The sequence below is a fragment of the Helianthus annuus genome, chromosome 17 (assembly GCF_002127325.2).
Source record: "Helianthus annuus cultivar XRQ/B chromosome 17, HanXRQr2.0-SUNRISE, whole genome shotgun sequence".
NCBI classification, from domain to species: Eukaryota; Viridiplantae; Streptophyta; class Magnoliopsida; order Asterales; family Asteraceae; genus Helianthus; species Helianthus annuus.
The window spans coordinates 29,165,447-29,180,915 of record NC_035449.2 but is presented as its reverse complement, the minus strand read 5'-3'; the positions used below and the strand labels follow the sequence as shown (position 1 = coordinate 29,180,915).

The 15,469-nt window shown below is 38.9% G+C and overlaps 1 protein-coding gene across 1 annotated transcript; it reads right to left on the bottom strand.

The window, feature by feature from the left end:
* Positions 1 to 13,204: 13,204 nt before the first annotated feature.
* Positions 13,205 to 15,394, bottom strand: LOC110920764 (CTL-like protein DDB_G0288717). The gene is made up of 3 exons (XM_022164960.2): positions 14,183 to 15,394; positions 13,725 to 14,070; positions 13,205 to 13,588 (listed from the first exon to the last, which is right to left on the bottom strand). Exons 1-3 carry the CDS (start codon positions 15,208 to 15,210, stop codon positions 13,322 to 13,324), a joined length of 1,641 nt encoding a protein of 546 aa, XP_022020652.1. The 5' UTR covers positions 15,211 to 15,394; the 3' UTR covers positions 13,205 to 13,321.
* Between the last annotated feature and the right edge of the window lie 75 nt (positions 15,395 to 15,469).

Below are 15,469 nucleotides of genomic sequence, written 5' to 3'. Positions count from 1 at the left end.
TGCGTTCGGCGGTCCACCAGTTGAGTGCTCGCGATTGAAGTACTCTGGTAGCGCAAGTAATTCGGAAACCATCAGGACACCCACTCTGACGAAGGGTAACCTCAATAGAATCGAACCACTGGAGTAGTTGAGATACACCTCATTCACCCGTGAACTCCATCGGTTCACAGGCTTTGAAGTGTTTATAGAGAAAAGCGGGTTGTGGCGCTTTTGTCTTGGAGTCTTCAAGGGTTCGAGGGTTGCTGAGAGAATACACTTGAGCGACTATCCGAGGAATAACCTTGGCCACTTCCTTGACCACTAGCGAGGCAATCCTTCCTTCGCCACTTCGTGTGGCTCTTCTCCTGGCTGTTCGTCTCGAAGCGGAGTCGTTTGAAGACATCTAGACAAAGAGCGACTTGGAGTGAGATTCGATCATAATGATTTTGAGTTTTGCGATGCGTTTGTGTGCGTTCCAAAACTTGATGCGATAATATAATAGTAATGCGAAATCACATAGGAGCCACATAGGAGACACTAGATCCCTAAGTTCTCACACCATGACTTGTTTGTGTGTATATATATATATATATATGTACTTATACACATGCAGATCGATATAGAAGACGCGAGGACGCGTTGAGGCGAGAGAGAGCGAGAGCAAAGGCGAGAAATTTAGCATTAGTTTCGTTGCGAACATTCGGTTTTCGTTTTAGATTGCAATGGCTGTGCAAGTTGTGCGTTTTGTAAAGCGGGGAGCAAAAATTGATAAATCGAGAAATCAATAAAGCTTAAAATAAACATTTTAAGCGTAAGTAAATTCGGTAAGCGTGTTGGTGCACTTACTTCTGCTGACTACGTCTTCCATCGAGTCTTGAAGTTGAACAGATCGGAAATAGCACGGAATCCTAGAAATGGTGAATTGAATAGGATCGCTTATGTATACATGTTCTAGGTCCGCTTTTGTGTCATGTTTAGGTCTAGGTTCGCTCATATGGTATGTAATTGGTCCGCTCATGTGTCACGATGTAGGATCGCTTATACGTACATGTACGTATAAGCGAACCAGCTTGTCTATATATAGGTCCATATGAGCGATCCATAAACACATAGTTGAAGGTGTTTGTTCCGGAATGCTGCCGAAGTGCTGTCAAATCTTGTAATCGAGTTCAACATCAATAAAACAGCAAGTTTAAAGTGAATACAGCTTCAATAGCACCGAATTATTAGTTTCCGCCTCTTAATTCGGATACGAACTTCTCTGAACGACTCAAACAGGGCCAAGAACGATCCTACAATTGGTATCAGAGCTCAGGAGGAGGAGTTCTTGCCATTTTAGCTGCATTTCTTCTGATTTTCTACACTTTCTTCACTTTTTCAAAAATTTTCACGGTAAAACAAGCTCAAAATCACACAGTGCACTCGGAATCATGAATTAACAAACCCTTGAAGTTTTCAGATCTAAAATCGACCTAGAAAGTTGTTTTTTAGGAGGTTCGCTTTTACGTACTCGCACAAAAAGTGACGTCATCAATCAGGACCACTCCAAATTACCTGTCTGGTTCGCTCCAAGGAACATTTTGGGTTAGGTTCGCTCGAAAATTCAGCTTGGTTCGCTTTTAGTGACAGTTTCTGGTTCGCTCATTTGTACAATCTGACTGGTCCGCTCATTAGTCAACTCATCGGTTCGCTCGAAAGACAGTTCGCTCGAAGGATTTGGTTGTTGGGTTCGCTTTTCTGGTCTAATCAAGAGGTCCGCTCGATCGGTTTGTCTAGTTGGTCCGCGCATTTAGACATTGTGTTGATTCGCTTTTGGGACAGTTCGCTTATTTGAACAGTTTGTCAAAGTTAGGAAATTGTTGTGAATTTGTGAACAATTTGAAAAATGGATACTGAATTTTATAATGCTTTTGCTACCCCGACCTCGATTACTCAGAGTGCTTTGATTGAAAACGAAACCGGAACGTCTCAGAAACCACCGAAACTCATGGATATTGACGATTATAACGTGTGGTCTGAACGTTTTGGCAATTGGGTCGAAGCTTATCATCTCGATGCGTGGGAACACACTGAGAAACCATATGTTAAACCCACAAAGAATGATGTTGTGAATGGTACTCCATTAACACTTAGAGAGATGAGTACAACTGATAAAAAGAAATATCGCGATGAAAAGCTGATGGTGAGTCTTCTTCAGCAAGCTATAAAAGAAGATATTCTGATACTGCTTCAACATGATGGAACTGCATATTCAATTTGGACAGAGTTGGAAGCAAAGTTTACGGGAAGTGATGATATATTAAAGAACAAAATGTCTCCCATGAAGAAAGAATTTGATTTGTTTCGGGGATTGAAAAATGAAAACACCAAGCAAATTATTGATTGATATTGTAACTTGGTGAGAAATATGACAAAGTTAGGTATTAAGAAAGATACTGATGAGTTAATTGAAAAACTTGCAGATGCGCTTCCATATGAAACATGGGGAACATTTTTGATGATGCTGAAGTCCAACAAAGCAGAATATAAAAAGATGAAGCTAGGAGACTTCATAAAGCATTTGGAAGCTCAAGAGATGGAGCAGAGAAAGATTGCTAGGATGAAGAACTACGATGGAGAGCAGGATATCAGTTTATACTACAAGCATGGTGTTACTGATACAACAAAGTTTTCTCCTAAGATCGAAACTGCTTACAGTGTTAAAGATTCTCCTGAGAAGAAGGCATCTCAAGGATCAAGCAACAGCACAAGATTTTCATCTTTCGATCCTAACATCTCTGTAACAAAGAATGGTAGAAAACTTCAGTGTAACATTGTATTAAGCCTTGAAAATGATCAAGACTACACTGAAGAGATTGCTAAAAATCAAATGTCTTTGTTAGGGATGATTTTAGAGTCTTATAGTTGTTTTGTTGCAGGAAAGATCGGAAATCCAATGCTCACAAAGGAGGATTACGATCAAATTGATGCTGAGGAAATGGAATTGATGGACATTAAATGGTGTATGGCGAGTGTGATGAGACGTGCTGAAAAGTTTAAACAAATTACCGGCCGTGATGATTTTCGTGATGCAAATGTTTCAGCTTTAGGTTTTGATAAATCTAAAGTTACATGTTTTCGTTGTAGGGAGAAAGGGCATTTCAAGCGGGAGTGCAAAAACCGTGAAGCTACCGGTGCCCAGAATCCTTTCGGAAACAACGACTATCACAAGAAGGCCATCTATCATCAAATCACACCACCAGCACAGCAGCAGGCACAAACAGCTCATGGGAGAGATATGGTGGATAAAAGAGCATGTGTTGTTAGTCAGGGAAAATATGATAATTTTACCTGGGAAAAGTATCTTCCGAAAGACAGCAAAGTGTGTTTGGCTGAACAAGATGATGAGAAGTTGGTTGAAGGCTTTACTTGGGATGATTTTTGTCCAGATCAAAATCTTATGGCCAAAGAGATGCCCAAAAATACTTCTCATGCTTTCTTTGCTAATGCTTATGATTTGAAATGTGCAGAAAGGTGCAGAAAAGTCATGGAAGCTGCTGAAGAAAAACGAAGAAGGATCAGAGAAGAGGCAGAAGAGGAAGAGAGATTGAAGGAAGAAGCTAAAGCTGAAAAGTTGAGAAGAGCTGAATTTTTACAATCAAGAAGGACGGTGAAAGAGGTTCCTGAGTTTGAGATTAAAGTGGATGCTGAACCGGTCATGGTCCAAGAAAAGTGCATGAACTGTGATTCGCTGATTAAGCAGAACAATGAGCTGCTGCACAATATTCACAAGTTGAAAGAATCGTATGATACTATGAACCGAGAAATCAACAAATATACCGATTCTGATGGTGAACAAGCTGAAGCTATGAATACTTTGAAGATAGCTTATCTGAGACAGCTTGATACGGCAAACTTTAACATAAAGAAATGTGCAGAACTCGAGCTTGATTTGGCAACACAAAAGATAGAAACTGAGAAAATTAAGAAATTATTAGATAGTTACTCATGTTCTACTTTTGTGGTTGACAGGATTTATCCGGTGGTGAAAGATTTGAAGACATTCAAAGAAGAGTAGACATTGGATGAAGAAAAGTGTGTGACAAATGGTGAAGAAAAGTTGAAAGCTTCTGGTAAGAAACCGAGTGTATCTTACAATAGATGTCCGCCCCCGGTCGAAAATGGATATTCACCTCGAAATCCAAATTCAGAAAGAGTCAATAAAGCGATCAATTTGAAATGGGAGTCTGGGTTGTCGGATAACTTACCAGAAAGTATTGATGTCACATATACGTCATCAGACACTGATCATGAGTCAAAGTTGATAAAAAGTATGGTCGATCAGGTGTTAGACACAGATGACAATGAGGAATCAAAACCGAAGTCAAAACCCGAGTCAAAGTCTGGGTCCAGTGCGTCAAAGTCAACAGTCAAAAAGGACAAACGGGTTTATGATAAAGAATTTTTACTTTCGAAATCTAATTTGAATGATGAATCAGTCAAAGTGGCATATACTTTGAAAGGTTCTGACAAATTATATTCAGATGAAAGTTTTCCAATAAGAAGTGTCAGATTTGAAATGATTCAAAAGGTTTTCAAAATAACAGAAATTAATATTTCTGAAATAAAAGATTTAAATCTTAATAGAAAACCTAAACAGTACATTTCAAGAGATCAACAGAGAATCAACAAGAAAATGGGTTAAAATTGTGGTTATAGTTTCCAAAAGAAACCAAACCATAATCGTAATTTCAAAAAGAAAGGTCTTGGTTTTGTTCCACAGAAAAACTATAAAAATGAAAAAGTTTATAAACCAAAAACAATGTTTGTTGCAGGAAAAACAACAGAAGCTGAAAAAGAAAAATCATTCAGAAATCAGACGAATCAAGAATTCCTTGCCAAGAAGCAAGAGGACATGAAGAAGAAGGAAGATCCGAAGAAGGTTGAAAAGAGATCTTGTTTTCAGTGTAAAGCTGTGGGTCATGTTGCGAAAGATTGTCCAAAGACATTTCGACCAAAACAAGAAGTCTCAAGAAAAATGAAAGAAAAAATTGTTGAGAAGACTGAACTGTCAACCCGGAAGTTCACAGGCTTTGAGAATTCGACTTATGAAAAAGGAGAATCTTCAAAGAGTGCTTCCAAAAGAATAGACAATGCTACAAATCAGAAATGGGTTGTAAAAGGTTCAGGTAAAAAAATCTAGTAATGATTCTGATTCCATAAAATCAGAGGAGCCACGGGTTGAGAAAAAGGTTGAAAAGAAAGTTCCGAAAGTGGACGATGTGAATTTTCCGCCACTGAATGCTAAAAATTACAAATCTAAAATCGGAAAAGTTGAAATTTCAAATCAATTTTATTCTGACAAGAAGAAAATTGATATTAAAAAAACTTTTAACGGAAATGTAAAACGCATCTTTGGAAAAATGGTCAGTGGTAAGGCCCAAAGCATTAAGGATTTTTTTATGCTTCCAAAGGATGGGTTTACAAGTCGGTTGAAAGGAACAATGAAAACGATGAGGTTACACCCAAGGAAGGTCAGGCTTGGGTGGATATATTTTTTCAAGAATAAAATTCTGACTTACCGGAGATCCCAAGATGGTATTGTGGATCATGAATCGGCATCTTTCTAAATCTGTTTGTGAGTTTTTGTAGGACTTGCCAGAACTCCCAGGTTTGTAAGCGAGGAGTAGGAATCGGCACTTTGAAAATTCAACCAAAAGATGGTAATTGGTTGAAAAACAGGTTTGAAAGTTTGTAATTGTTATAAATGGTTCAATATGAGAACAAGTTGATCTTACAAGTGGTTAAATCAAGGTCATTGAATTGGACTTGATTTAATTATCATTCAAGAAACTGTTAAAACAAAGTGATGATTTGAACCCCAATTTTACAAGTCGTAAAAACAACTAAACTTATTTTACGGAAAAACCATTCTGATTAAAACAAACTTAAGTGTTTTGAAATCATTATGGGAAAATAGTTTGTTGTGAGGGGAAGTTCTGATGGTTTAAGTCTAACGGATGGAGAATTGAAGTGTTTCGATATCAGTTGTCATGTTCTGTACAGTTTGTTTTTAATTTTCTTTAGATGTATTTGAATTTTAGGGGGAGTAAGAATTTTTAGAAAATCCAAAAACATCAGAAAATTTGAAAAAGCCAAAAACATGATAAAACAGAAAAATGAGTTTTTGTTGCATAAAAGAGGAAATGATAGTACATCAGTGGACTATCACAACACGCTAAAGAATTGTAAAGTCAAAATGTGATAAACAATCTTACTGCGGATGTGTCAGTAGATTTTCGCACATTTAGTAAATTGAAACGAGATATAAATCTAAATCAAACTTGCTTGATTCGTGGGTAACTATTCTTGGATATATGGGTAACCCCCGAAATCTTGTTTGAAAGGTCCCGTATTCTGATATACTAGGTCTTTATGCTCAGTGATATCTGGGGTATTATTCCGGGACTTCTGCTGTATGGAAATACTGACCTAGTCCCCGAATAATACTTTCTGCTAAAAGCTTTGAAATACAAGCTCGCCCTCAGCAATCTGATTAAACAATAAAATTGATAGTCATTGCTGTTGTAAAAAAGATCCTCTAAAGGGGACCCACCAAAAGTCGAGCCGTCATCTCTCTGCTGAACGGAAGTTCTGACCTGAACTCTCACGGTTTCGCATCTACCCCTTTACAGATATCATCTGTGGTATACTCACCTGTAAGACTGAATATTTGGGATCTGGATACGGGAGTATATTCAAGTGGAGTGATACACAATTAAGTTTAAGTCTCTAAAACATTAATATCGTATCTCGAATCAATTGAAGTCGGTGTGAAAATTTAGGTGGACAAACATACTGACAATCTAGGTAAATTGTTTTGAACTTAATATGTAATCAAGCTTAACGGTGTTTGTGATACGTCTCAGAAACTGATATGATCCTCTTGCACAAACTCACAAAAATATTGTCTGTAAATATTTCATTTCTGCATTTTATTACATTCAGAAAATCCTTCAAAAAGATTTTTGGTGTGTTTTAGCATAAACTTTGAAAAATCAAAAAGATTTTCGACAACTGGTGTTGAGATGCTGATTTTCGAAATTCAAAGTGCTAAACTTAAAGAACTGGTTTGGGGAGTGTTGTGTGTAGATGGTAAAGTTGTTTTGATAATAACCAGTAATAAATTCTTGAATGCAAAATCATTATTGTTTTGATTCAACATAGTTTCTAAATTGTTGAAAAGTTTTAATCTTTGTAGAAACTTATGGTTTGGTAGAGATTGTGCAGGACTTGAGCCAGATATTGATCCTGAGAGAGAATGGAGCCAAGTATCGATCTGGAACCTGATGGGAGCCTGTTAATGATTTTAAAGAATGAAGATATGAATTCTAGATTAGCTGTTTGAGAGGGGGAGTCTGAAGACACTGTATCAACAGCTGAGAGAGAAGAGTTTGTTGATGATGAAGATAGAGAACGAGGATTCTTGGAACGACAGGTATTTCAGAGGCAGATTGTCGACTGATGAAGATTGTAGATTGACATGTGCGAAGACTCTATGAAGACTCCGTCAACATCCGAGGGGGAGTCTGTTGGTGCACTTACGTCTGCTGACTACGTCTTCCATCGAGTCTTGAAGTTGAACAGATCGAAAATAGCACGGAATCCTAGAAATGGTGAATTGAATAGGATCGCTTATGTATACATGTTCTAGGTCCGCTTTTGTGTCATGTTTAGGTCTAGGTTCGCTCATATGGTATGTAATTGGTCCGCTCATGTGTCACGATGTAGGATCGCTTATACGTACATGTACGTATAAGCGAACCAGCTTGTCTATATATAGGTCCATATGAGCGATCCATAAACACATAGTTGAAGGTGTTTTTTCCGGAATGCTGCCGAAGTGCTGTCAAATCTTGTAATCGAGTTCAACATCAATAAAACAGCAAGTTTAAAGTGAATACAGCTTCAATAGCACTGAATTATTAGTTTCCGCCTCTTAATTCGGATACGAACTTCTCTGAACGACTCAAACAGGGCCGAGAACGATCCTACAAAGCGTAAAACCGGTGAGTCGTAAACTAGTAACACTGATAGAGTGCCTCGGGTGTTTAGGCGTCGACTACCCAAGGTAACCCAACTATACCCAACAAGTTCGTGCACGTGCATTGACCTAGAAGACTTATACTTCCACTGGGATGCAGCTCGTGGCATTCGTCTTCCTAGTCATCGCGTGGCTCGAGTCATCGTTATGGTCGAGTCCTTGGTGAGAGCTTTTCGTAAACCATTTTAGAGAGTGGGACGGTTTGTTAAGATACAGGTTTCACCCCTGACTTAACAACTTCGTTCCTATTGTGGTTATGCTCTTCGAATAAATTCGAGAGTTCCACTAGAATTTCGAAATGGAGGCCTTTGTCGAGATATGGATGTCACTCCTAACTCAACGAAGGGTTCTCGTGCTAGAAAATGCGCCGAGTAAGCAATCTTATCGAGAGTTCTTGGTTTTCACACCTGGTCTCGACTGGATCACTCGGTTGTGATATGCGAGTATTTTTCTAAAATGTGTGTATTATGTCAGCCTTAGGAAAGGCTTCTTCGTTTGAAGCTGTAGTACGCGGTGTTCACACAAAGTTGTAGTTTTTAGCAATTTCGATCGAGAGTATCAAGTAGGCCCATACAAACCCTACTGGGTTCGCCCGAGTCGGCCCGTTGGTACTTAGACTACAGACTAGGTCGAGTCACAAAATTTCACCTAATTCCCTATAGTTATGGCTCTGATACCAATTTGTCACACCCCAACCGATGGCGGAATCATCGGGGCGTGGCACTAGGCGAATCAGATTGCTCAAGAGAATCCATAACAACTATATTGCGATAGTATTTAATGCGTTCATTATCCCATACTAATAAACAATACAATCACATAAGGTATCACAGACTCTTGTCCTCTCGAACAATACAAATCCGAAAATCATAGATTTTAGGTGAGTTTCTAGACTTCCTAGCTTGATTTGATGTAGACTGCGAGTAAACCTGCAACATACGTTAAAACAACGTCAGTACAAAAGTATTGGCGAGTATACAAGTTTTGATACAGTAGCGTAAATAGTTAAAAAGTGCTGCGAATTACCAAATACATAAATGGGATACCTCCATATATATGCAAATAAGATAGATACTACCAGCAAGTCACTCAAGCTGCGAATGCAATTGCTATTCATCCTAACTAGACCCTGTCGGGTGCTATAGTACTATACTATTTAAGGCGGGACCTCGCGAGTATAAGTCCTAACACATATGTAACTAGCATCACGTATAAATATGCATAACAGTTATTCGCAAGTGCTAAACAGTTTGATGGAATAATTCGTTTGCATAAATTCGATTTAATAGGAACGTATGTTACATCCAAAATGCGATAAAAAGGGGTTTGAGTATACTCACAGTCGGTGCTCAGCAGGAAAACACAGCTTGGTTGGATTGAAGGGAGCGTGTCTGAGATTATCCTGATTACATATTGATAGCGTAAGCGTTACATAGTGCGATAATCGGTGTAAGTGTCGAAGGATCGGACAGTACTCCGATCGGATGGCAATCCGATCGGGTGGTCGGTCGATCGGGTGACAATCCGCCCGGACGGTCATCCGGTCGGGTGACCTTTCGAGTGGATTGTTTCCTCCTTCGGGAAGGATGTGTTTGTGTATGATGGTTGCTTTTTGAAGTTTTCGTTGTAGCGTTTTGAAAACAGAGAAGTATCTCATCCTTTCAGGTTGGTCGATCGAACAGCTGTTCGATCGGGTGCTAACCCGATTGGTGGACACTTTAGTGAAAACAAGTTCACAACAGTTTGTCACTCAATCGGAGTGTGTTCCGATCGGGTGACAATCCGTTTGTAGTGAATACGTTGAAAAGTTTTTAAGTGTTGAGGTCTAAACACCACATGGTCGGGTGGTAGTCCGATCGGGTGGCAATCCGATCGGACAGCAGTCCGTTCAATGTTCAGCTCCAAATTGTCGAAACCAAGTCAAGTGTGGGACCCAAGGTGCAATCCGATCGGATGGAGGTCCGATCGGATGACTGTCCTGGCCGTTCGGATGACGGATTGTTCGTTCGGATGACGGCCTGTCCGTTCGGATGACTGTCTGTCCGATCAGATATTTGTCTTGTCCGATCGGACGACAATCCGTCCAAACGATCTAGTCGTCCTTGGCACTTGACTATTTTGAAGGTTTTTGGCGGTTTTGATCGAGACGGTGTTGTGACGTGTTAAACAACAGAAACGCCATCTCAAACCAGGGGACCTGTTCAGAGAGGAATCACCCAAATCTGGTCGGTTTACTGGTTCGTGACGGTCGTTCTTGGTTAACATGAAATTGGTCGTCTCTTTGTTAGAAACCAGATCTTGAACCAACAGGACACTAAGAATGAGTAGAAGGTCGGTAAGCTCCGATTCTATCGGTCTTGAGTGCATTGAGTGTAAAAGAGTTGAAAGAAAGTTGGAAAAACCATCTTTCAATCCCTTTCACCATGAATATGTTCAGATCTATGCAAGATCTTTGTTTATTAATGTGGAAATCGTTCAAATCTAAATTGTTCTTGGTGGATTGAAGCCAAAACAAGAAGTTCATAAGAACTCCATGATGACATCATCCTAGAACACCTTGAATCTAGTGATTTTACGGTTAGAAGTTAAGATTCAAAAGATAGAAAGGTGTAGGAGTGCGTGTAGATCAAGAAAGTATAAGATTTAGGTTGAAAACTTACAAGATTCACGAGAAATCGAGAGGAGATAGACCCAAAGCGTGTTGGTCGAGTGAGAGCCGTCACATCACTGTTCAAGTGATGTGACAAGTGCTATTTATAGGTGAAGTGGAGTGAAGGACAGTGCAGTGAATCGGATCGGACGGCTGTCCGATCGAGTGGCACCTCGATCGGGTGGCACCTCGATCGGGTGGCACCTCGGTCGGGTGGCCATCCGATCGAGCGGTCAGTCGATCGGTGGCATCCGGCGAGTTGTATTTCGGCGTTTCGTTTCGATCGTTAAGCTCTGCGATAGTTTGGTTACACATTTTCATATGTTTATTATAATTAGTCACGTTGGGTCGTATATACATATCCATATTTCAAATCCTGCAATAATCGAGTTACGCGTGCCTGCAAGTGCGTTTTTGAGTATTGAGTTGCACTGCGACACATCACGGCTATCAAGGAGGGTAGAATTGGTCCTCACTTGACATCTTCGTGGTTGTCAGCAAGTACCATGTGATGTGATAGTGATAAAGTATGCGTAATATGCGAACATACTGCGAAATAGCGATGTATGCGATATAGCTACATTATGATCTGAATCTCTGGTGCTAGGCGTAATGAGTATAATGAGTAGTAACAACGCACGAACGTGTGGGTTGTTACAGATGTACTGGGTATTTAAAATCACGTAATGGGTACTGAGTATTCAAATCACGTAATGGGTACTGGGTATTCAAAATCACGTAATCACGTAATGGTTATTTAAAGTACTGTAAATTATTTTTAAGAATACTATAGCAATAGGTTACTCGAATTAAAAAAAATGAAATGCTCGTTAATACGATGTAATTTTTTTAAAAAAAATATTAACGTATGAAAAAGTTATAGCCGTTTGAAAATCAAGGAGGAAACTAGTTGAAAGGATAAAGACCATCGTACTCTTCCCTTCTTAAATTGAGCAAAACAAATGTTTGGTAATGATTCTCTCTTGTACATAATCTCCTATCCTATTTTTAATAGAACTTTACCAGGCAGGCGGTAGTCATTACCATACTATAAATTAGTAACATTCTAATGCTTGATAGTGTTGTAACCCATGCATAGGGAGTTTTTCAAAAAAAAAAGAAAATTGATTTTTTCACTTCAAACCCAAAGGTTTTTATCTTTTGTATTTTACTCTTTTGATTTTTTTACTTTTGGCCCAAAGCTTTTTATTTTTTTTGCAATTTAACCCTAGCACTTTTTTATTTTCAACTTTGGTCACCATACTTTTCATCATTGGCAAGTTTTTCGTTTTACGTTTCCTTTTAAATTTTGCGACTTAACAAGCCACAACGTACGTGTGAGGTTCAACGTTTTTTCGTTTATTTTTCCCGTTTGACAGGTCCATCACAACGCGTCTATTTTTTCCCATTTAATAGATTGGTAGCAATATGCGGGTCGTAGATCGACTTAGTTATTTTTTCTACGTTTTTACATTTCGGTTTAATTTATGCGCATTAACACACCGCAACGAGCGTGTGTGGTTCAACGATTTTACGCTTGCTTTTCGTTCGGATTTATTTTTCTCTTTTATTTATTTTATTTTTACGAGTTTTTCTGATGTTGATGATCGTTGGCAGTGATGTGGCATGGGTGCTACTTGGCACGGTTTTACAAACGTTTTTAACATACTAAGTACATTACTAATAATTTGTTTCGAGTTTACCCTATACTTCATTTACTTAAAAAAACAAATTATTTACGTGCATATTTTTATGTACGTGTCGGTATAAATTTGGTTTGATCTACGATTTGACGTAAACTTTTTCCACAAACGAGTCAACTCAAATATAATACATTTTCTTTAAAAAATTATTTTTACATGCATTTTTTATGTACGTATTGGTATATATAAGAGTTAGTTTATGATTTGACGTAAACTTTTTTGGGAAACGAGTCAGGTAAAATATAATATGTTTTTGTGCTTATTTTATGGATGTTTCGAAATTTTGTTTCAAGCCGAGTGGAGTCAAATTGTGGCTTCCTTTTTTTTCTTTTTTCAAAAGATCTATTTAATCTCTTTTGATTACACATGTCAGATTCTTCTTTTATACCCGTTATGTTTTCTATGTACGAGTCGGGTCACATATAATACGTTATGATTGTACGTTATAAACTCGATTTACTTTACATTTTGATCCAGTCGCATCATTTTACTAAACCATGTATATGTCACATCATTTTACTAAGATAATTTATAAGGTAATAACTGTAACATTAATTCATTATAAAAAAAAAATTAATACAGTGCATCTTTACAATAACCCAAGTAAATTGTCAAAGATCAAGTTTAGGGTTCCATTTTTACGATAGATGAATGGCTTAACCAAACGCGTATTCTAAGCACGAAAGATACATCCGAAAGATTGCGGCTAAAGAGAACCGTAAGAAACACATTTGTAACAAAATCTTCCAAGTAAACATGAAAAAAATGGTCAAATCCTGGAGTAAAATGTGGTATAATGGTAGCAGGTTATGTTATTGAACAGACAAAAAGAATCAGTGTGTTGTACAAACAAGATACAAAACTCTTAAGAGTGCTCTAAAGTCTAAACAAGTCCCGAAATGATAATCATACAAGAAGTGGAGTTCTGGCATTTAAATAAGCCGGATTATGGTTCCTACTAATCGGGAGATGTACATATATCTCATGAACATCCGCTTTACATACCTCACCTTTGTCTCTGTCGATCGCGTAACAAATGTAAACCGTGTCAATAACATTGTCCAGCACGTGCACCAAAAACCCGAGAATCACCAGCACCACTACAAATGACACCGCAGCTACAAAGTACGAATCTACCCCTAGATCAGTTGCGGCCTTTAGTATCACACAAACCTGCATACATACCAGTCACCTAAGCTTTCGGTACAAGTATAAAAACAATCAAGATTCATACACATCGTATCAATCCCCCTCGACCCGTTTGACCTATACGCAAACTAATAGAGAGTAATAGTGAGAAGCTACTGACCACAATAGCATAGATTGCTGAGATAACAAAGACGATTGCAGCCAAAAGACGCGTGGAAACAACCTCCACAACAACAACCGAGAGAAGATTACGTCTTAGAAGTTCATACGTCAACCTGGCGGAAGCACAATAAGCTTCACCGGTTATAGCTGCAAAGTTTATGGTGAATTTATTAAGAAACTCGAACGCTGATAAAAGGGCGTTGACACAGCATCTGAGGACGACGTTGACCATCCCACTTGCATCTTCGTTTGCTGCAGTGTCAACTGCACCACGCACTATTCGCACAATAGCAATCAACAGTCCTGAAAAACATATTGTTCCAGAAGACGGGCCAAACGCGTTTCTGAAAAAAACATATATTAATAAATAAAGTTACTATCTTGAAAACAATAACAACATCCCATATATATGATTGTGTAGACCCTAAAAACCGTAATAATAACAAGAAAAGATACCTTAAAGAGCTTCGTATACTCCGTTTGACCCTCGAATCATCTTTCGAGAAGTACCACTGCGCAATAGTCCCACTGATCACATACACCTGTGCTTCCACCATAGCAGCAGCAGACCACAACATTGTAAGAATCGCCAACGCATAGTAAGCCGGAACCCAACCATCTTGTTCCCACTCACAAAACACCTTCCCACGCTTTCCTCTCGGGACAAACTCCCCGTTCAATCTCGCAAACACTAAGAACAAAACAATTGGAGCAAAATAAATAACCAACCCCAAACTCATAACTGGAAGCACCCCAAACAATCCCAAATTGTTCGACAACGCATCAGCCGACACCCTAATAATCTTCACAGTCAACTCAACCCTACTCCAATTAACGACAATTATCCACACCATAACCCCAACCACTAACAGCACAAACACCAGCACTAAAATCCTATAAACCAAAGCAAACCTTTCACTACAAGTGTCATTAACAGTACACGCAACAAACCAATACACATCTAAACAAACGGGAACCAAAACAACAAACGGAAGTGAAGCGTACACCAACTGTTTGGCGTAATGCTTGAGAGAAAAAACCACAAACAAGGAGATGGGTATGCTCAAAATCAACGTAACTACAACAGTAAGTATCAGATTCTTCAAAATATAACCAGAATCAGACAGGAATAAGTTGAAAAACAAAACCCTATTTTCTGTTTTGACGCAAGAATCAGTGCGGATATCATAGCTAAAAGCGGAAACAGAGGAAGGGGGATTAGGGTTTCGATTGATGGAAGCGAATATACCGAAAGCGAAAGTGGAGATGACGAAGAGGAGAAAGAGGAGGAGAAAGGTGAGGTCTTTGATGGGTCGAGGTGAGTAGTTGTAAGTGATGGTGGTGGGGTAGTGGGAGGATGATGATGGGTCGGATTCAGATGGTGGGGGAGAGTGGTGGTGGTGGAATTCGTCGATGTAGGGGAACAGTAGAGGTTTGGATGGTGGGTCGGGTGACTTTCCGGTGACGTCGTCGGAGCTAGCCATGAGGGTTAGAAGCTGGGGTCAATGTTGATGGACTTGATTCATAGAGTTGGTTAGTGGCAGCTAAAAGGAATGGAATAATATTAAATTTAGGGTTTGTGATAAAGATTGGAGAAGGATATGGTTGCATGTTGTTAGCCACATGGATCACATGGCTGATTGGATCTTGGTTATGTAATTAGGTTCTTTTCAAGATTGATGTCTTGTTTGACCCACTAAGTTATGTTCATAAAATAAAATCATCAAGATGGTGTTTGCGTGA